Genomic DNA, 25,136 nt, shown 5'->3' with positions numbered 1-25,136 from the left:
GGTGAAGCTGCGTGTGTTCTGTTTGCAGAGAACATCTCCGAGCAGCAGAGGTCGCTGTTGCATCTCCACGGTTCTGCCTGCGCTCTATGATTCCTGGAGGTCACAGGTTGTACGTCCCCAGCATCCAACATGGCGGCGCCCTGCTGTAGACATGCCGGGAGGTGGCTGAGCGCTTTGCGGGCACCTGTTAGGAATGCAGTTCGGCCATTTAGTACAGCAGCATCCGGGGAATCCGGGATCGGCGCTGCCGGGGATGAGCAGAAGCCGGCGGTGTCACGGGTGACGGCTGCAGCAGGAGGAAAGGTGAGAGGAGCGGCAGGTGCAGTGTGTGCGCCCCAGAAGTGCAGTCCTGTCATACTGCACCCACCAGGGGGAGCTATAGACACAGAAAATGAACGTGCAGGCGTTTCCCATAGAAGCCAATCAGATTTCCTCTCTCATGTTTCAGACTCCAATTTTAGAATGAAAGCTGCAATCTGATTGAATGAGAAGGAAAATTAATTTAATTTTAGGATGTGACTATACGGCGACTTTTACTGTGCCTCGCGTCTCACGCCAGAAGGTCGGGGCATCTGCTGGTCCATCACAGCACTGTACGAGTGAATGTGGTGATATTGCAACCCCCAAGTTGCGAGAAATCAGATCTGCTGGGTTTCTTGTTGTCATAACAACTTCCAGGTCGCAATATAAGATCATCTTCACTTTCATTAAGATTTGATGTAGCGTCGGTCACTGTGATATCTGCCCACACGGGGCGTTATCTGCCGTATCTGTAACATGGCACTGGAGAGCAAGCGCCTTGGGCGGCAGGAATGTCACGGCGGCACGTTGCATAGAAATGAGACATTTTTATCCTTTCTGTCACATAAGCTTGATGACATCTCTGGAAGGTGGAGATAGTCAGGGGGCACACGCGAGGGGTCTGCAGCACTGAGGAGAAGCATGTGCTGCCACACACAGTCATCTGCACACAGCCCATAAAGCCTTGGCTTAGTGAGATTGGCTGCAGATTTTATTATATAGCACTGTTCATTCTTCAGCACTTTACAGACATCATCGTCACTGTCCCCATTGTGACTCTCACATAGCTACATAATGTCCAGACATTGAAGCATAGGAGCGTCCAGACTACGTGGCCTAAAAAAAGACAAACATTCCACCATTCTCAGGCCTGACCGTTTCTATCCAGAGGAGGCAAAGCAAACTCCAAGGTGATTTCACACAATTTTGATATCCTGGATCAATGTAACAGTTCTCACAGAATGTAATGGCGTTCTCCTTGGACAGTGCCATCACTTTGTGGCTGATGGGGCTCCAACTGTAAAGAAGAACGCCTTTCAATTAAAGCAGTTGTCCACCTGTTTTATATAAAAAAAAACTGTCTCAGTGAGCTCTACAGAAACACCCATATACTCAACAGGTACAGCACCCTCCTCCATACCCCTTACTGGGACCCCTCTGTCTACTGATTGGCTGCAGCAGTCCGCACCCGATCTGCAGTACAGAGGTGCAGCGTGGAATTGGCAGGACATACGTGTAGGGCTGTGTTTTTTTGTTTTTTTTAAGAGTACACTGGAACCTAAGTAAAAAAAAAAAAAAGGCAGTTGGACAATCCCTTGAAATGGACCTTTGTTATGGTTTCCTGCACAACAGCTGTGTTATTATAAGAAAAATTGTTAAAGGGAATGTCGGCAGGTTTTTACCATGTAATTTGAGAGCACCTTGATTTACAGGAAGAGACCCTGATTCCAGTGATGTATCACTTACTGGGCTGTATTGTTGTTTCAATAAAATTGGTGTTTTATCAGCAGGAGATTATCACTACAGGACTAGGCGTCTCGTACCTCCTTGTCCACTGCTCTGTATAACCCCGCCCCATCACTGATTGGCAGCTTTCTGCCTATGCACAGTGTACACAGAAAGCTGCGGTGTGGGCGGGGTTATACATGGATCCGCATTAAGAGCACTGCTAGATCTGCAGCAGAGAAAGCAGTGATTGTATCAAAATGATTGTAAGCAGCCCAGTAAGTGACACATCACTGGAATCAGGGTCTCAGCTCCTACATTATGCTGCTGTCAGATTACATAGCAAAGACCTGCTTTAAGTGGAATCTCATCCTCCAGAGCTCAGTCCCTGCATATCAGAATAGAATTGCATATTCTGCTTTTACACCAGAACCTTCAGTGATGGAAACACCCTCTAATAACTTTCATCCTGCTCTGAAATCTGCATCATGGTCTCCCAGTGAAATATTAATATGTGTCTGACATTGCTGAAGCTCCAGAGATGAGGTGCAGCCATCTTGAATGACCACATGAAGGAGCCAGCACTCTTGGATTATGATGAGCTAGTGTTTGCACTGTTGAGCAGCGCCTGTGATCAGCACCGTCGCTTTTTTTTGGTGGGGGGGGGGTTTCCGTATGATTATGTTAGGATGATCTACACCCAGGACTTCTATTTTCCCTTCTAAAAATTGCCACCAAGCAGATCCTGGACAGACTCCCATATAAATCCATGGACCCCTGTGCTTTCACATAGAACAGTTTGATTTTGGTTCCTATGTATTCCTTTTTCTAAAGGGAGAGACAAACACAACTCCAGAATCCATACTGGTATTGTTTCCTGACATGGAGACTTTACAGCCACGTGCCTTATATATGGCCGCTTTCTGACGGGATTTTGCATGCTAATGACATTCCCTTTATTCTGTCCCATAACTCTGACATACCCTCTGTGTTATTTAGGGGGGATACACTTGTGTAGAACTTGTCCCGTCTTTGTTTTTTGGACACCTATAAGTGGAGATCGACATTCATGGCGGCACTGAAGTCCTCCGTATAGGTTACACCGGGGCGTATGCTGTAATGAGGCTTTAAGAACGGGGTGCATGAGCAGGTATGGTGACCGGATCCGCTGACTTGTACGCCCTCCGCTTTAGTCTCCATGGTGATGGTTTTCCATGGTCCTGCTATTAATCCATTGTTCGCAAGATGATGTGATGAGGAGACAGCGAACAAGCAGCACTTCTTCCACGAAGATGTTCTCACCTGACAAGTGCCAAGAACTGTATGATATTGATGATTCCCTCCACTTTTATCACCTTTTAGCTGCATTCATAGGTCAGGAATAATTCCGAAAGCTAAAACTTTCTTTTTGAAGGAATCAAGTACTTCCAGCTCAGCTCCTTAGATTGTTTCCATATATGAGTGTATACTGATTAGTATACAGCGGGTGAAATAAGTATTGAACACGTCACCAATTTTATAAGTATGGTAAATATATTTCTAAAGGTGCTATTGACATGAAATTATCAACAGATGTCGTTAACAACCTATCCAATCCACACAGGCAAATAAATCAAATCCTAGACGTCCATAAATTAAGGTATATGGAATAATGGGAAATGATACAGGGAAAAAGTATTGAATACAGGAAGAAAGAGAGGTGCAAAATGCCATGAAAAGTCAACCAATGTGTCACACAAGAAACATCTCATGATGGGTAAAACCTGTGAGCTGTCTCAAGACCTTTGCAACCTTATTGTTGCAAACCATACTGATGACATTGTTTATAGAAGATTTTCTAAACTACTGAAGGTTCCAGTGAGCACTGATGAGGCCATTATCTGGAAGTGGAAAGAATATCATTTCACGATAAACCAACCACAACCAGTTGCTGCCCGCAAGATTCTAGACAGAGGAGTGAAAAAAAGTATTACAAGAGCTGTCCAATAGCCAATGACCACCTGTGGAGAGTGTAATGCAGCGCCTTACTGCATTGCTAAAATGTCCAGGAGGTGTGTTCTGGCTGACCATGTACCTCCCCTCAGGTGACTGATCACATGACTGTGACATCATCACAGGTCCTATGTGCACAGACTGATATATAAACCTTGGTAGTTTTGAAACAGGTGTGAAAGGCATGAGGCCTGATCCCTGTGTGTGGGACACCATTAGCCTGGAGAGGCTGGAAGAGAGAGGCCTGGTGAGGCAAGAGGCTAGATCCCTGTGTTTGGGATGCAGTAGCCCTGGAAGGCACGTGGCTTGGAGACCACGGCTGGGGAGCCTTAAAGCCACAGCTGTGGCAGAACAGAGCTGAGAGAAGCAGCTAAGACCCGGCAAAGGTAAAAATGGTTCTTTATATGGACATTGATGTTGTACCTTGCTGAAGTCTGTATCTAAAGCCAAGAGGGCATATCTGTCACTGGAAAGGCTCTAGGACATTACATGTGTAACATGCCTGCGAGCCACTGATATGGACTATGTTATAAGCAGTTTATGACGTGTAATAAACTGCTGGACTTTAGTTTACTGGAAAACGTGGCTTGTGTGCTTTAATTGACCCGGTGAAGTGAGTGGCCCCCCAACATGATCAATACCGCTACCTTACAATTGGTTAGAGAATGTGGGCAAATGCAGCCTGGTTGCTAGGGGTAACGGCACAGGACAACGAACGTGGATGCAAGCATCTGGCTGTAACTCGGCGGGGTTACGAAAATTGTCATCGCACTCAAACCTGGTTTGCTGTGGCTCGTGGGGCCACGAAATTTTTTCCGGGGAGAGCGGTGTGAGCAGTATCCCCAGACGGAATGGAGAAGGGGTTAAATGACCTGCTGCAAATGCTCTTCAACAAAATAGAGTATCCTGAAGAAATGCAGGAGCTGATAAAGATGGCTGTGAAGGGAGCAGCAAATGAGACTGAAGCTATTGAGCGATTAAAGTGCCTGCAGCAGGTATTTGAGAAACGACAACAGGACTTGGTGCAGGAACGGCAGGAGCTGTTGGCACCTTACAGAATGGTGGCAGTGGACCATTTCTTGAGTTCTCCTGTGGCGCCGGTACTATCCCAGAGTGCCCAGGGAGGTAGTAAGAGATGTTGTGAACTGGGTCCTAAGACTGTTGCGGGTTTTTTGTTAAAGTACCCCCTTTAGGTGTGGTTGTCCAAAAGGGGGCGGATTTTCAAAAGAGCGTGGAGTATAGAAAACCAAAATTTGTTATTGATTGTGGGTTGGTATGGCCTAAAAATGACAATTTGACCGTTGATAACGGGGTAGCTCCACTAGAAGGGGTTGACGTCAAGGTGGGAGGTGACTTGCTGGTCCACGACACCATGGGGAGTGACACAGACCCCACAACTGACGGTGACGCTACGAAAGTAGAAAGAGAGTTCAGTCAGGAGGGGCTAGATGAGGGGAGAAAGTCCCCCTCTCGTCGTCGATGTCGTAAGGGCCACAAAAAGGTTGCTCCTGTAGTCTTTGCTAAAAGTGAAAATAAAGAAAATGTAGTACTGTGTGCCTTTGTTCCAAGTGTGGATCCTCCTTTAGAGACAGAAGAGGAGGTGACGTTGCCAGTAGCAACCTCCGGTACAGTACTGAGACAGAAGGATCAGGATCTGACAGCCCTGAAAGAGGAGGTGGCCAGTCATGACCAAGAGCTGAAGCCTATCAGGCAGCAGTGTCAGAGTGATGGGCAGCAAAACTGGAGGAAAGCAGCGAGGAAGTCAACAAATGGAAAGGGATGTTCCAGAAAATTAAAGAGGACCTCCGCAGAACCCAAGAGGAGGTTGTTCGGTTGCAGTTTGACAAAGCGATGTCTGAAGATGAGCTCTGCGAGATGAAAGATCATTTCTCCCTGGTACAGTTAGAGCTGATGCAGGAGAAGCAAAGGCTGGATGAGGGTCTACTCCAGACGGATAGGGAGCTATCTGCCTTAAAGGGGGCGCTGCAGGATGAAGTTTCTGGACGTGATCAAGACCTAGAATGACTGCGCGAACAGTTCAACCGGGAGCTGTGTGAATCCAAGAAGGAGCATGGTGAACTAATGAGGGAGCTGCAGCAATTCCAGGACCAAGTAAAGCCTCTAATGCAGCAGAAGGAGCGGCTGGTGGACTCTCTGTACCAGTGAGACCGGGAGCTATCCACCCTGAAAGAGGCAGAAATGAGGCATGAAAAGTTCAATAGGGAAGTGCAACAAACTATGAGGATCTCCTCAAGGTTAAGGAAAAACTAGAGGATGATAAGGTGGATGCAGAGCACAGGCGCCAAGTTATTGAGACCACTCTGCAGGACACCCGTGATGTAAATGATGATCTCCGCAGAAAGACCCTAGGTCTGGAAGCTCAGGTGAAGGAGCTGCAGACGTTCTGTGATAATCTCCAGAGGGCAGAGACGTGCCTTAAGGAAAGAATCATCATGATGGAAGCTGAGCGGAAAAAGATGAAGGAGTCTATCGGAGAAGCCACAGACCAGGGCCAGGAGTTGGCCACTGGAGATGGGAGGTATGAAGCAAATACCTCCTCGAATAAGGTGAGCTCGGATGATTCGGTGGATGTTAGAGCCGAGATCAAGGAGCTCAAGGAGACGCTACAAGCCCATTTGAAGCAAGAGAAGTTTGAGAGACTGGCTGTTGAGAGCCGAGTGGGCGCATTGGAGACAGAGAGGTCAGAGAACTCTACTGTTAAAGGAGCAGTTGAAGCAGGAAGAGCTTCAGAGATGGGCTGCTGAGAGGCGAGTAGCTGAGCTAGAGGAAGAAGTTTTCGAGCTCAAAGGTCGCCTGGCAAAGTATCACTCAGTGAACGAGGCCTCCTTGGAGAAGGAAAAGGGCAAACAAGTTGCACTTACTCCTTTATACCATGAGAAGGTGGACCTGAGGAGAGCTAAGAGAATGTTAACAGAAGATAAGTATGAAATGGAAGTGGTCAAGATGAAAATTCTTGAATTTGTAGCTGTGAGTCAGCTCAGGGGAATCATACATGGTGAAGAAGCTGAAAGTCAGTTGCCCCTGAAACCTGAGCCAGATGATCGTTTGGAGACCACTGGTGAGACAGAAACCTCTCGGTACAAGTGTATCATAGATGTACCCGAAGATTTGAGAGAAGAATGCACCAGAGAGTCAGTGCATGAAGAGTTAAAGAAGGCCGTGGGAGCCTGTAAGGTGTACTCAACCTCAGAAGCTAAACAGCTGGGGGTCCTGTCCACGACCGAAGTCACAGTGAAGAGGGTGGCGATCCTAAGTGACATGCACTGGCGATGTATTCGCATGAAGCGGTTTCTCCGGTTGAAGACGGAACAAGCCGTTAGACAACTGGAGCTTATGAGAAAAGCTCACAGTCTGCGGGAAGAAGTCATCCGGGTGCCTCATGTTCTGGTCAGAAAGCTCACTGGGAGAAATGGCCAAGCCATGCAAATGATGGTAAAGAAGTCTGGTGTGATGAAAGTAAGCAGTCCACGTGATCGTCAGGACTGGATACCAGATGAAGACGGCATGGTGTCATTCTCCGCTGTAGGAACGGAAGAAAATCTTGCATATATACGCATGCTGATGGAGTACCGAGTGACCTACCTGCGAGAGGTAGAACAGTTGAATCTCGCCAGACTGCGAGTGGAAAGACAGCATCGCCTGAGCAGCAGAAAGTGGCAGCCGTCTAGAAATTGAGACCAGACAGAGAAAGGGCCCTCTAAATAACAGAACAGCTACAGCTGAAGTTAGGGACCTTTCAAGATGTCCTGAGGATAGTGGGCGTGGATTTAGAGGTAGTGAGACCTCCAGTAACTCAAGTCTGAGAGGCCCATACAAACGACCCAATATAGTACGAGACCGTACGGAGTCGGACCGGACCTTAGATACAAGGGCAAGTGAGTCACACTGCTGTATTGACCGCTGAGAGCGGGGGAGGTCTGACAAGGTTACGACTGACCACTGGGAGCGGGGGAGGTCTGACAAGGTTACGACTCGGAAATGTGACTTGACGAAGTTAGTGACAATGACAGATGGTAGGTTCCTAAGGAATGGGATAATGTTGATGACTAATGTTCCAGGGGCTGAGCAGCGCAATTGTCAAGAACATGGTCTCTGTGTGAACCGTGGGTTATAATGTGATTGTGTATATTATGTGTTCAACCCCACAAGTTTGAACAGAGGGGGGGGGGTATGTAATGCAGCGGCTTACTGCATTGCTAAAATGTCCAGGAGGTGTGTTCTGGCTGACCATGTACCTCCCCTCAGGTGACTGATCACATGACTGTGACATCATCACAGGTCCTATGTGCACAGACTGATATATAAACCTTGGTAGTTTTGAAACAGGTGTGAAAGGCATGAGGCCTGATCCCTGTGTGTGGGACACCATTAGCCTGGAGAGGCTGGAAGAGAGAGGCCTGGTGATGCAAGAGGCTAAATCCCTGTGTTTGGGACGCAGTAGCCCTGGAAGGCACGTGGTTTGGAGACCACGGCTGGGGAGCCTTAAAGCCACAGCTGTGGCAGAACAGAGCTGAGAGAAGCAGCTAAGACCCGGCAAAGGTAAAAATGGTTCTTTATATGGACATTGATGTTGTACCTTGCTGAAGTCTGTATCTAAAGCCAAGCGGGCATATCTGTCACTGGAAAGGCTCTAGGACATTACATGTGTAACATGCCTGTGAGCCACTGAAATGGACTGTGTTATAAGCAGTTTATGACGTGTAATAAACTGCTGGACTTTAGTTTACTGGAAAACCTGGCTTGTGTGCTTTAATTGACCCGGTGAAGTGAGTGCCCCCCAACATGATCAATACCGCTACGTTACAAGAGCTACAGATGACCTGGAATCAGCAGGTACAATTGTTTCAAAGAAAACTATAAGTAATGTACTCGACCTCCATGGCCTGTATGCACGCTCACCACACAAGACTCCATTGCTGAACAAAAAGCATGTTCAAGTGTGTTAAAGCGCACCTGTCAGCAGGATTGTGCTCAGTAAACTACATACACTGTCAGGTGGGCGACATTACACTGATTAATATGATACCTGGGTTGATGAAATCCATCCTGTGGTTCTTGTGTAATCTTTACTTTCAGTTTGGAGATAATGATATGCTCATGCTCCGGGGTGCCTGAGGGGGGCGCTCTATCTGGTGCTCTGCTTACATATTCATCTGTATGCTCTTATGACAGCTCACTGTGCCTTCACTGACCTGCCTCCTATTTTACATAATGCATGAGCTGCGCCATTTTTTAATTTTTTTTTTCACATGCGGACTTTCCTCATAGAGGTTAGGTCTATGGAGAAAGTCCACGTGCGGACCCGCAAGACGAATTGACATGCTGCGGGTCTAAAAAACGAGCCGCATGTCAGTTTCTGCGGGTGACCCGCAGGTGCATGGAGACGCATAGCGGACATGGGATTTCTAGAAATCCCATCCACTATGCTGTAACATCTGGCCGCTGCAGGTTTGACGCTGCATAACGCAACTTCAAATTCGCAGCGGTTCCTGACCGTGTGCACATACCCTTAAATTCCCTTCTCTATTGAGAATAAAGCAGATTTTATAAGAAGTAAATTACAAAGTTACTCGTTTTTCAATTTTTATCCATTTAAGAAGTAAAGACAGTCACTTTAATAACCAGGTCTTAAATTGTTGCTGTATTTTTAACATACTTTGCCTAACTCAGGGATGTCAAACTCAAACACACAGAGGGCCAAAATGAAAAACTTGGACAAAGTCGCAGGACAACCAGTATACAGAATAATGGGCCCCACACAGTCTTCCGTGCAGAATGATGGGCCCCACGCAGTCCTCCGTGCTGAATGATGGGCCCCACGCAGTCCTCCGTGCTGAATGATGGGCCCCACACAGTCCTCCGTGCTGAATGACGGGCCCCACACAGTCCTCCGTGCTGAATGACGGGCCCCACACAGTCCTCCGTGCTGAATGACGGGCCCCACACAGTCCTCCGTGCTGAATGACGGGCCCCACACAGTCCTCCGTGCTGAATGACGGGCCCCACACAGTCCTCCGTGCTGAATGACGGGCCCCACACAGTCCTCCGTGCGGAATGACGGGCCCCACACAGTCCTCCGTGCGGAATGACGGGCCCCACACAGTCCTCCGTGCGGAATGACGGGCCCCACACAGTCCTCCGTGCGGAATGACGGGCCCCACACAGTCCTCGGTGCGGAATGACGGGCCCCACACAGTCCTCGGTGCGGAATGACGGGCCCCACACAGTCCTCGGTGCGGAATGACGGGCCCCACACAGTCCTCGGTGCGGAATGACGGGCCCCACACAGTCCTCGGTGCGGAATGACGGGCCCCACACAGTCCTCGGTGCGGAATGACGGGCCCCACACAGTCCTCGGTGCGGAATGACGGGCCCCACACAGTCCTCGGTGCGGAATGACGGGCCCCACATAGGGGTGGCGGTTCTGGTGTTGCGGCCCAAATATAATCACCTTGCGGGCCAGATTTGGCCCACGGGCCAGAGTTTCACATGTGTGGCCTAAATCAATAGTATAATGTAACATAAAGTTTGTAATATATCTTAGCCAATAAATCTACTTCTTTTCTACACTTCTTCCCTGCCTCCTGCTCTCACAATCCACTCTAAAAAAGGGTATGTTCACACGTTGCTTTCTTGCTGCATGCACTCCTCTCATGTTTGTTGCATTTTTACTTGCTTTTTTTCATGCTTTTACTTGAATGGGTGAAAATTGCTGCGAAAATGCTGAAAAAATTGACATGCAATTTCTTGGCAAAAACGTAACAGGGACTCCAAATAGGCGTGGAAAAAAAACGTAAGGTGTGCATAAGATTTCCGAAATCTCATTAATATTGCTGGTACTTTAAAATGTTCCATATTTTACTCACCAAATTTGATGTTAACAATAATCAGCAAAAACTCCCATGTGTGAACAAACCCTAACTTCGTATTCAAGGGACTGCCAGCCCAGTGAGGTGTCAGGTTACAGAGCCTGTTATACTCTTTGGAGAGGAGTGAGGTCTATGGAGCATTTAGCACAGTGAGACTTAGGCAGACATAGGCAAACGCAGACAGATGGAGCTTCAGGCTACTGTCCGCTCACTCCAGGGATTGACTCACAGCTACACAGCTCAGTACTGCTGTACAATGTAATCCATGCTGCTGATTCTGTCTGTGTGCTACAGCAAAAGAAGAGCAGGAGTCCTTCGCTGTGTGGCCATTTTTCTTCTTTACACAATTGTACTTTGCTGTCTACCTTTTTTTAATCATTATACATTACCGTATGTCTTTCCAGGCTGCTGCCGGTGACAAAGAAAGCTTTGCCAGTTTACTCCGACATTCCCCACTTATACAGCTGGGACCTGCTAAGGATAAAATAGTGGCTGGAACAATCTTCCAAGTTGTGGACAATGATCTGTACATCGATTTTGGGGGCAAATTCCACTGTGTTTGCACAAGACCTGAGCAAGATGGCGAGTAAGTACATTTACATATCAAAGGAAAGGGGTTTCAAAAAAATATATATACACAGTACTGTGATAAATTTTTAGGGAGGTGTGGAAAAAAATCATAGTTTGAATGCTTTCAATAATAGAAGTGTTAATAGCTTATTTTTATCAATTCTTAAAATACAAAAATAATGAAAGAAGACAATTGTAAATCAATATTCTCTGTGACCGTTTACCTTCAAAAGAACATCAGTTCTTCTAGGTACACTCACACAGTTTCTGAAGGAACTTGGTGGGAAGGTTGCTCCAAACATCTTGGAGAACTAAGCACAGGTTATCTGTGGATGTAGACGAAACCTTCTGCTTCTTCATGTAATCCAACATAGAATGGATGATGTTGAGATCAACGCTCTTTAGGGTCAAAATAATCACTTCCAGGACTTTCTTCCTTTACACTGAAGATATTTCGTAATGATATTTCTTAAGTGTATGTTTGGGGTTGTTCTGCTGCAGAATAAATTTGAAGCCTGTCCGATGCCTCCCTGTTCTTATTACATGATAAGTATCTGCCTGTATTTCTCTGCATTGAGGACACCATTAATTCTGAAACAATCCCCAACTCGATTTGCTGAAATACAGCCCCAAATTGGCAACTAACCTCCACCATGCTTCACTGGTGTCTGTAGACACTCATTATTGTACAGTTCTCCAGCCATAGAACATTTTGTTCAGCCAAATATTTCAAACTGACTCATCAGTACAGAGCCCCTGATGCCATGTTTCTGCCTTTCCAAATTCCTATGTTTTCATGCAAAGTTTAGTCACTTGGCCATGTTTCCATATCGAAAGTATGGATTCGTGGCAGAAATTCTTCCATGAACACCACTTCTGGCCTTTCTTCTCCGAACAATTCTGAGCTGATGGCACTGCTGAACATCATCTGATTTCGAAGGGTGGTGAGCATGATGTGTCTTTCATTTGCCGCACTAAGTTTCCTTGGCTGATCACTGCATCTGAGGTCCTCAATATTGCCCATTTCCTGGTGCTTCTTCAAAAGTGTTTGAACAGCGCATCTTGAAATCACAGTCAGCTTTGCAATGTTTGCTTGGAAGATACCTTGCTGATGCAGTATAACTACCTTGTATCTTGTTGCTGTGCTCAGTCTTGCCATGGTGTATGACCTGTGACATGAAACAGTAAACCACAACCTCCCATTTGTAGCAGAGTTTGACTGTTCCTCACCCAGCTTCAGCAGCTATATCGGTTAATGACTGTGTTTCAACCTATATAAGAAAATATTGTTCATGATCACTTGTCTTGATATAATTGGTTACTCATATCCCTGACTAGGCTTTTTTTATGCCAATTTTCAGCTGCGTTTTACAGTACTAGCAAAGTCTGAGACTGCAGAAATCTCATGCACACACATTGGTTGTTGTGTCATCAGTATTTTGTGCTTTGCATGTTTTTTTCACAATAGAGCATGTCCCTTCTTTCAGCGTTTTTTTTCCCAGCGTTTTTCACCCATTGAAAGTAATGGGTAGTGAAAAAATGCCTAATGTGAACATACCCATCAGGTTTTGCAGCGTTTTTAGTGACAAAAAGCAAGTACAGCAGTATGTGAAACTCACTTGTTTTTGTGATTTTCCCAAGTTTACCATCTTGTCTTGGTCATGTGAGATGGCAGTTTGGATTAGTACAGTTTAAATTAGTGATGTGTACAAAGTTAACATTGGCTAACCATGTATTGTTCAATCTTACACCTTGGTCAGCCAATGTTTGTACACCTCACTAATTTAATTAAACTGTACTAATCCAAACTGTGGCTGACAAAGGTGTGAAATTGAACAATCCCTGAGCAACTCAATGGCAGACCAAAGTGTGAAAGTAAGTAAATGCACTGCCATTGGTGACCTGTGTTCATGCTTCTGTTGTGGAAGCAAAGCTGAACTTTGGGATCCTGAAAAAAGCACCATAAAACACACCAAAGTCTGTGTTTTTGCCGCAGCTTCTTTCCTGCCAAGAGATCAGGTTTTGCTGCAGAAAAAAATGCTGAAAAAACGCCTACAGTGAACATACTATAATCCTAAAAATCCCTAACTTTATGCTAGTGTCCCTAGAAGAATTGCTACTGTTTTGAATTAAAAAGGCATTCGCATCAAATATTGTTTTGATTTAGATTTATCTACTGTTCATTCCCTTTGCATGTTGTTTGATAAAAAACAAACTATTACAGGTCTATTTTTTAAAACATCTATGATGTTAAAAATTGGCTCAGTAGTTAGCACTGCAGCCTTGCAGCGCTGCGGTTCTGGGTTCAAATCTCACCAAGGACGACATCTACAAGGAGTTTGTATGTTCTCCCCATGTTTGCGTGGGTTTCCTCTGGGTTCTCCTGTTTCCTCCCAAACTCCAAAGACATACTGATAGGGAATCTAGATTGTGAGCCCCAATGGGGACAGCGATGATAATGTATAATTGTCTGAATTGTAAAGCACTGCGGAATATGTTGGCACTATATAAATAAAAAGATTATTATAAAAAATATTATTACTCCCACGTTTCCCCCCATCCAGAGCTAGTAATGTGAATACACAGGAAAAGCATGTGCAAATATTTGGTTTACGTGCCCGGAGGGTCATGTTTTGCACCCCATGATGTATGACCGAAGACCTCAATCAAAAATATATTGTGCATGTATTCTGTATCTATCAACGTGTATAACCATGTTATTGTGAGGATGTTCAGACTCCCAATAACCACTGCAGCCATAAGAAAAGACTGAAGGTATAAACACACAGTATAAGACCTAGAGTCGAAAGCAAAAATTTTACATGTGGTTATTTCTATATAGTGTATAATACACTGTGTTCCAAATTATTATGCAAATTATATTTTCTCAGATTTTCCCAAATTACCTATATGAATTGCAGTCATTGTAATTTTCCAGTCAAATAACTATTAGGCTGTGTGCCCACGATGCGTTTTTCATGCGTTTCTGCTGCCGAATTTCCGCAGCGGAATCTCATCAAAAACGCATGGTAATCCGCCCCCCATGGTCCCCAATGGCATTCCGCAATGTCAGTGCACATGCTGCGGATTTTTCCTCAGCGTTTCTGCAGCGCAAATAAATCCGCAGCATGTTCATTAATTTTGCGGAAGCGCAGCGGAATTGCCGCCATTGACTTCCATTGAGAGACATATAATCCGTGTCTGTACATTTGTACAAGCAGATTATATGCGTCTCTATGTGCGGATGGTACCCAGGTCTGGAGGAGAGGAGACTCTCATCCAGACCTGGGTACCATTGTACCTGTAAAAAAAAGAATACAATTATAAAGTTTATATTCACCTGTCCGGCGGCCCCTGCAGCGCTTTCCCTTCCAGGACCTGAGATGACGTCGCAGTCATGTGACCGCAGGCTGTCTCGCGAGATGCCGGCAACCCGGAAGAAGCCAGGACGAGCGCGACAAGCACTTTCCAAGTGATGCTATCGCCTGGAAAGCGCTTGTCAATCTGGTCAATCTGCATGCGGAAACACATGCGTGGGTACGCATGTGAATCCGCATGTATTCTGCAGGAAAAACGCATGCACAATCTGCATGCGTTTTTTCTGCCAGGGAGATGCAGAAATGCTGCAGAAATTTTCTGCTTCATTTCTGCATTGTGGGCACATAGCCTTAGAGTACAATTGAAAGGTTTTTGTACAAACTGCCTATGATAACAGGATATTTAAAAAAAAATAAAACACTCAAACTGCACTCAAAATGCATGTTCCAAGTTATTATGCACAGCAGAGTTTTCAACCTTTTCATTTTAATAAAGAACAAAAAAATGGTCATTTTTGAAATTCTAAGCATTAGCAGGTTATTACAAACTGAAATCAAACAGTTTTCAACTCAAAACTTTATTCTAGGTGATGTTACATTTGCACATAGGACCCCTTGTTCTAAAGGAGCTTCTGAACTCTCTCGTCCATTGAATTTGTCAGGTTTTGGATGGTTTCTGCTTCAATTGTTTGCATGAGGACAGAATACCCTCCCAGAGCTGTTGCTTATATGTGAACTGCCTCCCGCCATCATAGACACTCCTTTTGATGATGCTCCAGAGGTTCTCAATGGGGTTGAGGTCAGGGGAGCATGGGGGCCACACCATAAGTTTGTCCCCTTTTATGCCCATAGCAGCCAGAGATGCAGATGTGTTATGTGCAGCATGAGACGGTGCATTATCATGCATGAAAATGATCTTGCTGCGGAATGCATGATTCTTCTTGAACCATGGCAGGAAGTGCTGTTTGAGAAACTCAACATACATTATGGAGTTCATCTTTACCCCTTCAGGGATCCTAAAGGGGCCGACAATCTCTCTCCCCATGATTCCAGCCCAAAACATTACTCTACCTCCTCATTGTTGGCGCCGTAGCCGTGTTTGCATGGGGTGTCCATCAACCAGCTATCCTCCACTCCATCCATCTGGACCATCGAGCGTTGCACGGCACTCATCAGTGAACAAAACAGTTTTGAAGTCAGTCTTCATGTATTGTTTGGCCCACTGGAGCCGTTTCTGCTTGTGTGCAGTGGATAGAGGAGGTCGACAGGATGGCTTACGCACAGCTGCAAACCTCTGAAGGACTCTGCATCTTGTTGTTCGGGGGACGTTGGAGGCACCAGCAGCTTCAAAAACTTGTCTGCTGCTATGACGAGGCTTTTTTGCCGCTGCTCTTTTAACCTGACGTAAGTCCTCAATTTTCCCTTATCAGCACGCACACGTGTGTACTGTGAATCAGCTACATACTTCTTGATTGTGGGATGATCAGGATGAAGTGTCTTGGCAATGTTGATTGTAGTCATGCCTTGACCTAAACACTCCACAATTTGTTGCTTCTCGGCAGCCGACACATCCTTTTTCTTTCCCATTTTGGCAGAAAATGTAGGCTGCTTAATAATGTGAGACAGCCTTCTTAAGTAGTCTTGCCTTTCATTGGACACACCTGCCAAACTAATTAGCACAGGTGTCTGCAATTGCTTACAGTGATATAAAGAGCCCTGACACACATCACCATCATTGAGTTTAACTGACAAACAAAAAAATTCTTACCTTATCACTCCTAAACACTTTTTGCATAATAATTTGGAACACAGTGTAATGAGATAAACACTGTGTGCACAATTATTAGGCAAGTCTTTTTACCACATTATTTTTATGCAAATTTTCGAACTCCAAGCTGTATAAAGTCTCTCAACTCACATGTTTTGAGCGAGGCCATGCAGTTCTAGCCGGCATGTCACCCCATGTTTGCAAATCGTATACTTGCAGTCACGCTCCCACTGTTGGCATTGGAGAATCCTGATAGCATGCACACTGCGCACTGCGAGGAGACAGTGTGACTGCAGACTTGAGCCCAAAGCCTGGACAACCCCTTTAAATGGTAGTTTTACGGTGAAGGAAACAGTCACCTCTCTGAACAGTGTTTAGGAGGCTGTGGTTGGTGTTTCCCAAAAAGTTGATCGTCAACAGATTAATAAACTGACAGACTCCATGGATGGAGCTTATGACTGGTATTGAAAAGAAGGGCGGCTATTTTGGTCACTGATATTTTTTTGAATGTCAGAAATATATTTTTGCACATTTTGAGCTGTTTGGCTATTATTCTCACTGTAACAGATGAAAATAAACAATTGAGATGGGAAAATGTAGGTTTGACATTTTTTTGAATAATTCTGCAAACAAATAATTGCCCAATAATTCTGCACACAGAGATACTCTAAGAAAGAAACATCACTTTTTTTACTTTCTTTAAATATTCAGGTTTATTAACCTTTTGGATTGGCAGGCGGCACCATAGTTGTCCAATAATTTAATCAAAAATATAAATTGTCTAACAATTGTGCACATGGTGTATACATTTTTATTTTTGCTCTGGAAATTTGGCTCTTGGAAATTCATGCTTACGCAGGTTTTTGACAAATGATACATTGAGTGGTGAAAATAAAGCGAATTGGACCAAAACTGATTGTATAATTTTCAGCGGCTAGTCACTTGGGCCAAGTTTGCATCTTCTCCTTTCTAGGAAATGTGTCGTCAGAAAATGTCCTATTGGTTAAATCTGGTGTTTTATGTTGCATGTATTTTTTAAAATGTTATATACAGGTGCACCTCACTAAATTAGAATATCGTCAAAAAGTTAAATTATTTCAGTTCTTCAATACAAAAAGTGAAACTCCTATATTACATAGAGTCATTACAAACAGAGTGATCTATTTCAAGTGTTTACTTCTGTTAATGTTGATGTTTATGGCTTACAGCCAATGAAAACACAAAAGTCATTATCTCAGTAAATTAAAATAATTAATAAAAAAAAAAACACCTGCAAAGGCTTCCTAAGCATTTAAAAAGGTCCATTAGTCTGTTTCGGTAGGCTCCACAATCATGGGGAAGACTGCTGACTTGACAGATGTCCAGAAGGCAGTCATTGACACACTCCTCAAGGTCCCAGAGTTCTGATTTTCATTTGAAAATCAAGGTCCCAGAGTCTGGAGGGAGAGTGGAGAGGCCACAATCCAAGCTGCCTGAGGTCTAGTGTGAAGTTTCCACAATCAGTGACGGTTTGGGGAGCCATGTCATCTGCTGGTGTAGGTCCACTGTGTTTTATCAAGACCAAAGTCAGCGCAGCCGTCTACCAGGAAATTTTAGAGCACTTCATGCTTCCCTCTGCCGACAAGCTTTTTGGAGATGGAAATTTCATTCTCCAGCAGGACTTGGCACCTGTCCACACTGCCAAAAGTACCAATACCTGGTTTACAAACAACGGTATCACTGTGCTTGATTGGCCAGTAAACTCGCCTGACCTTAACCCCATAGATTTGTCTAGAGGAAGATGAGAGACACCGGACCTAACAATGCAGACGAGCTGAAGGCCGCTATCAAAGCAACCTGGGCTTCCATAACACCTCAGCAGTGCCACAGGCTGATCGCCTCCATGCCATGCCGCATTGATGCAGTAATTGATGCAAGAGGAGCCCCGACCAAGTGTTGAGGGCATTTACTGAACATACATTTCAGTAGGACAACATTTCGGATTTTAAAAACATTTTTCAAGCTGGAGTTATAAAGTATTCTAATTTACTGAGATAATGGCTTTTGTGTTTTCATTGGCTGTAAGCCATAATCATCAGCATTAACAGAAATAAACACTTGAAATAGATCACTCAGTCTGTAATGACTCTATATAATATATGAGTTTCACTTTTTGTATTGAAGAACTGAAATAATTTAACTTTTTGACGATATTCTAATTTAGTGACGTGTATGTGTGTATATATATATATATATATATATATATATATATATATATATATATATATATATATATATATATATATATATATATATATATATATATATATAATTTTTTTTTGTTTTTCTTGCTCATATTATTCGGGGACACAGTGGGATAGTCTGCTGCCATCTGGAGGCTGACACTATTAATGCAACTAATTTTAATTGAAAATTGGCTCCTTCCCAGCAGACTATACCTCGCTTGCTATCACCAAGCTTCCACGGTTTTTCATAGTGTCAGTTGGAGACAACTGAAGTCTGAGTCTCAGACCTATTTTAGGCCTTTAGGCCAGGTTAGGCATTAAAATTTTCTCTTTTTTTTCTTTTTCAGATGGATTGCTTTTAGGGTAACAAGGTGTAATTGTGCACTCTTTCTCCCTCGTAGCGTCGGAGAGCACAGGCTGTAATTTTCTTAGTCGGTATCCTCTCACGCCTGTACGACTAGATGATGTACTTTGACGCAGTCGATGATCTGGTACTGGGGCAGTGGTCTTTTAGCCTCGTGGTCTCCAGCCCACCCACCCGTCATAGCGCACATGTTTGCATGGAGCAGAAGCTGGAGTCTGGAATGCCCAACTTCTAGCGACAGGATCAGGCTTCTTCAAAACAGATTAGTTAAATAGGTTCCTTGCTGCAGCCCTGTTTTGCTCTGGCTTCCCAGTGGCGATATCAGGCTCAGGTGTAGCCCTGCCCTATTCGCACTGCATATTACTCTTAACGATCAATTTAAGTGTTCTCAAACCTCTTGCCAATCAATGTATATGGTTGTATGCGCCCACTGGTTAATCAATATTGCTTGTGGGTGTTTGTCTGCCGGCCAATCAATTCAGTCAGTGTGCACACACCCCTGGCCAATCAGTACAGCTGGTGGGTCTCTCCCGCTGGTCAATCAATGGGTTCATCATGCTCCCGCCCTCTGTCCAATCAAAGCAAGTAATTGATTCACCCGCCCCTTCCTCTTCCTGTGATGGGAGCAGCGCCATTTTCCCTTTTTTTCACCCAGGATGGTTCTTCCTCCCTTGCTCCTCGGCTTGCTCCACGCACAGGCCTGCCTCTGCGCCCTCAGTCACAATCCTGCCGGGACCTTACCGTTTTCTTAAACCTTAGCAACCCTCGGACCAGGTAGGTTGTTTGTTGTTGGGGGACTTGGCTTCTATCACCAGTTGGTTTTCTTAGTAGTCCCTGTTTCTTCTCTGGCCCTCATAATGTCGGAGTCCAAAGAAGACCGCACACTCTCAGCTATCCAGCCTATCCCAGTATGCTTACACCTCGTACAAGGCCTGATTTCCCTCGGACCACGCCTTAGCATATCGTATTTCTGGTATTTCCTTCCTCCTCTGCTGTTTGCTGCTCAGGGGGAATGAGAAGGTGCCTTTTCCGCCCTGCATAGGTCTTGCCTTTAGCTCTTCTGTATCCTAAACCCTGGTGGCGATTACCACCCTTAGTATGATGGCCATAGCCCAGTGTCACATCCAGCAGTGGGACAGCACCAGCATGACCTATGGCGCAGACTATCCAATCAGCCTTGAATCGGATTTGCCAGACTGCCCTGGTTACCCTTCGGTAAGCGCAGGTTTTTCAGAGGTTCAATCTGTAGTGAGTTACACTTCTGCCACTACAGGCACCGTTGTCGCCACTTGTGCACTCAACTCCTAAATAGGCTGCAGCCCTGTCTCGGCGGGGGCTGAGTTTACCAAGGGGTCATTGTCCTGATTTACGGTTGTAAAGCAGCTAACTTTTTCCTCCTGGTTCTTAGTATGCTGAACAACATCTAATACTCAGTGAGTCAGACCTGCCAACTGAGGCCATACAGTTGGACAAGCCTAGCAGAGAATCCTGCAACTGAGATGCTGCTCTGTCTACGGTCCTGAAGGATAGACCCTCCAGCAGAGACCCACTCAGTTTGCCAATTGGGCGAATCCTGCCGGTGTCCTTGCTATCCAGAGGTTATTCTGACCATCTTATAGAGTGAATCAGACCTACCAGCTGAGGCCTTACAGCCGGACGAATCCTGCAGAGGACCCTTCAAACCCAGAGGTTATTCAGGGAGTGAAAACCTCCAGATGAGACCTCATAATTGTGCCGATTCAACAGGTGAACCTACAGCTCAGACGCTAGGTGGACCACCTTCCACAGCAGGTAATGGGGGACTTGTTGCAGAGGAGATATAGATGGCACTGTACCTCTTTACTGGGTGAGTCAACCCCATTGGAGTTTCTCTCTATACAGAGCACCTCATATTTAGTGTTCTACAGGTGCTCCAATTTCCTTCCTCAGTGGCTCTCATCCCCCAGGAGAGACTTCTTGAAGGAATAAGGTCATGCACACAACCCAGACAGTGTGAGTGGTACCTTTCGGTGGTTTGACTACTTTCCACAGACGGTCAGACCTACAACCAGATTGTACTCCGTATGGAGGTCCGCTATGCTTTGCTCTCTTTTAGAGTGTGTTTTGAATACCATGCCAGATGATAGTTGGAACACGACGCTAGTGCTGGCCATTAGTTCCGCTTGGGCCTGTCAGATCGCTTAGAGTACTCTATCCGCTCTCTCCCAGTGGGGTTGGATTATGAGGCAGAGCTGTGCAAACGAACCTGACTGTAGTCAGATTGAGTCTGACCTTTAACCAGTGTCTTCTCTCATTTTTAGGTCTTCTCGCACAAGCGAGCATGAAAGCAAACCAGGAGGTGCTCTTTCCACTTACCTTAGCCAGTTCAAATGAAAGCGAGATCCCTCACAGGAGGAATTGTAATAGGATGTCAGTCAGTACTCTGATCTCTTCCCTTGAAGCGTCACACCATCGGACTCAGACTCCTCGGCTGAAGGTATCAGGTAATCAGTACTGAGAGGACCTGACCACTTCCCAGGGCAAATGCCTTGTCAGAGTAGAGTCAGTCAGGTTAACTGAGACTCTGTTTGGCATGGTGTACAGCCGTTTTCCTGACCATTTATTTTTTCTCAGCATGCCATCACGACAAGCGAGTCCTGTGGCTGATCATGCAGGTACCTGGACTACTATACAAGGCGAGTCGCTGCCCAGGGGGACTGCTTAGTAGGTCATTTGGCGCATAAACCAGGGGGTACCTAGGCTTTGTGCTGGGTGAGTCTGTCCAGCTAATTGAAACCCTTTAGTAGGGGGTATTTTGAGTGAACAACAGGTCTCTGATCCCATCCTAGGTGACTCAGGCCTATAGACAAGGACTTTCCGGTTTGGTGCAGTCGCAGGACTTCTGTGCACTTCTTCAACTTCGAGCCAGTATTTTTGTGTCGGGAAGAGACCTCTCAGCTTAGTGCATCCCTTAAGCAGTCCAAGTAGCCTAGTTCCAGCCTTTCTGCTGAAGGACAAGGGCTTCCTTTTAATTGATGATTTTAGCTTTTAGTAGGAATATTGCCTGTAATTCCAGAGGCAGGGGTTACTGACTTAGGCCACGGCCCCACTATCAGCATTTGGTCAATATTCAGTCAGTATTTTTTCTCAGGAGTGGGAGCTAAAACCAGGAGTTGGTGATAAATGCAGAATTGGTGACTTGTTTCTATTACACCTTTTCTCTGATTGTTCCTCACCTGATTTTGTTTCCCACTCCTGAGAAAAAATACTGACTGAATACTGAACAAATACTGATAGTGGGGCCGTGGACTCACCCAGCAAATATTTTCCTTGGTTAGTGTAGGATGCAGGTGGCTTTCTCTCATCTAGGCTTCTTCAGCCGATAGGAGACCATTGATCAGGATACACCAGGATTGATGCTTTCTGAGTAGGGTAGTATTTTTTAGATGTATTGAGTAGCTATTGAGGCTTGCCTTTGAGACGGCTAGTTCAGTACTTGGTTTCATCCTTTATGCTGTCTCGGTCTCAACCTTATCCTAGTCCTTGTCATCTGTCCTTGAGATCTGGATAGCAGAGTACTAGCAGTGCTTTCATCTTTTCACCTCCCAGGGAAAAGCTGGCCATATTCGTCTAATTTGAGGGTTAAGACTGGTAGTTCAGACAATCGACTTCTGATACGTTTCTTGGACCTCCAGGGCGTGTGGAGATCTTAGGCCTCTAAGGGTCTCCCAAGTGGCCTACTGCCTACAATAGAGCTTTCCCAGTGGGTGACGGGTCAGAGCAGACATCTGGGCCTTTCCATTTTCCAAAGGAATCTTGGTCTTTCCTTATTAGGGCAGGATTTTCCTTTCCCAGCTTGGGCTGAGTATTTTGGATGCCGATTTGCTTAGAATTCTCTAGTTGAAGTCCAGAACTCTCGTTCATCGTGGTAGATGCCCCGAGACATCTCCCATATTATCCAGACAGACCTTTCCCAGGGTTGTCCTCTTCTACCCAATTTCTTTTTGGTCATTTACTTTATGTGCAGGACTGTTGGGTCCGCAATTCAGAAGCAAGTTCCTGCTTTGGCTATCCTGTACAGCTTTATTTATCTTTTAGGCCAGAGGTCAGAACTGCCTGCTTGGGCAGAGAAAACTCATCGCCACCATATCATTCCCTGGAATCTAGTTGACCTTTAGGAGTCCAGCCATCCTTTGCTTCCCCCTTTTGTGCTGATCAGAGAGATCTCTCCAGTTTGTTGAGAAACGGTGGAAAGTGTTCTCTGGTGCCTGTATACTGTTTAAGTTTTTTCAATGGGACTGCTTTGGGACGTCCCACGGTTACTGTGTCCCTAAATATGTTGAACAAGAAATAAGAAATTTTTACTTACTGTAAAATCCCTTTCTCGTAGGCTTAATTGGAGGACACAACTCCCACCCTTAGTTGCATTATTTTTCTCTTCCTGCTTTAATTTCTTTGGCTTTCTCACTGCTTTTTTACTAAACTGAGGAGCCTGGTGGTAGCAGGCAAGGTATAGTCTGGTGAGGAGGGGCCAATTTTCAATTGGTTGCATTAATAGTGTCAGCCTCCAGGTGGCACCCCAGTGAAGACTACGAGAAAAGGGATTTTATGGTGAGTAAACAATCCTCATATGGGCCATATTAGGATCCTTGCTTACTGGTGGACACATGGAAATTACCCACAATGAAGTGACTCAAACCCTATTTGACTAGAAGTATTATCTGAGCTTCTAATCTCCGCATTCTCCGATATAGGAAAAGGTCCTTGTGCAGAGAGGGGGAGGAGGTGAGCTCTAACATCACCTACTGTAAATAGTAGCTCCTGTATATAGAGGAGTTATCAGTCATTGTAATCCTGATGTGATAATGAGACAGCTGAAAATCTTTTCTGCACAGAACAGGGAGTATGAGTCTTCCGGGCCAGCGGGAAAAATGCAATATTTCTGGCTTGTTTTATTTTAATAAATATAGTGATGTGAAAAATTTTAAAACACATTAATGATATTATTTTGAAAAATGCATTTAACATAAAAATTGAATTTAAAGAATAAATCTCTTTCTGATGACACCTCCCCTAATGTAAATGAAAGCATTAAGTATAGACCCTTTTACACAGGTGGTGATCTCCCTGAACTGGCCTTTGTATGACTCTGCTTTCCTGATCAATGCCAAGTATATCTCGCACAATGACAAATGAGAAATCTGTCATTTAGAAAGTTATGGTAGGTTGGCAGCACATTGTTCCTTCTTTTTGCTGTTTTCAGGAGAATCATATGACCGCTCGCGGGCACTTCCTCGTGATCATGAAAGGTAGCAAGCGGCATCGACTTCCTCTATCATCGATCATGGCTCATTACGGGCAGATAATCTGCCTGTGTAAAGGGACTCCAGGACTGAAAGCTGGATCTGTAATGTGGCTATCTCATTGTCAAACAGTTCTTAAGATTTCTGTAATGTCTTCTCCATCCACCTACACCTGGCTCTATTACAGGAGCAACACACACGCAGGCGGCCATGTAATCCACCGGGCATCATCCTGGTGCTGAGAGAAGCCTGTACCTACTGAACCCTGATCTGTGCACATAGTGCCAGAGGATTAGACCTGTCAAGTGCTTGACACAGAAACAGTCATCCGGCCATGCAATCTGAGACATGGCTGTTTGTCTTTCATGTCTCCATGGTTCCTGAGCTTAGCTTTCTGTACATACAGAGATACTGAGCAATCACATCCTTGGGTTACCGTATTATATACATCATGTAAAATGCAACGTAGACAGTAGATGTTTGTTGGTAGATCTCTCATCCTGACCCATAATCAATATGAACAGTCCTTTAACATCTCACGTGGAAACCAAGGTTCAATGGGTTAAAGTTTAACTTTTCAGCTTCACTTGCGTACCCCATCAAATTATTTTGGGCTGTTGAACGTCGTATACAGTTTGGCTACTTCATGACAGGCTTTTATGTCTTATTAGTGAAATTGATTAATTGCAAAGGTCATCTTCCAAGATGATATGTATGTATCCCCCTGTACATTCTCCACCCGTAGTTTTCTGATGGTACACTCTGGATATTTTGTCGTCCTCTCCGGATTTTTTAAGGGATTTGGCTTTTCTATCAAAGGTTGTTCCAGGAATGAAAGTACCATGCACTCTATCTCCAAAATGAAAAATTCCATTCATCCTCTCCTATTAGTACTTGACATATTATACCATCTGCTTCTTAGTGATCCATTACTTTCCCCTTTGTTTTTCCCTTATAGGTGGTCCCCAGGTATTTCTAGATT

At 45.0% G+C, this 25,136-nt stretch overlaps 1 protein-coding gene across 3 annotated transcripts in view; it reads left to right on the top strand.

Moving 5' to 3' along the window:
• TPD52 (tumor protein D52) overlaps window positions 1-25,136 on the top strand; it is a 258,486-nt gene that overhangs the window by 154,226 nt on the left and 79,124 nt on the right. The window contains exons 1-2 of one of the 3 annotated variants that reach the window (XM_073679484.1): window positions 69-303; window positions 11,033-11,214. In XM_073679484.1, coding sequence (XP_073535585.1) covers window positions 130-303; window positions 11,033-11,214 — 356 coding nt within the window. In that variant the 5' untranslated portion in view covers window positions 69-129. Of the gene's footprint in view, window positions 1-68; window positions 304-11,032; window positions 11,215-25,136 lie in introns of those variants that run through there. The other 2 variants (XM_073679487.1, XM_073679488.1) reach the window with 2 other exon arrangements.

Source organism: Phyllobates terribilis, unplaced genomic scaffold, assembly GCF_046119375.1.
Source record: "Phyllobates terribilis strain yellow unplaced genomic scaffold, ASM4611937v1 Scaffold_4__5_contigs__length_816908805, whole genome shotgun sequence".
Classification (NCBI taxonomy): domain Eukaryota; kingdom Metazoa; phylum Chordata; class Amphibia; order Anura; family Dendrobatidae; genus Phyllobates; species Phyllobates terribilis.
This window is presented reverse-complemented; position numbering and strand designations above follow the sequence as displayed.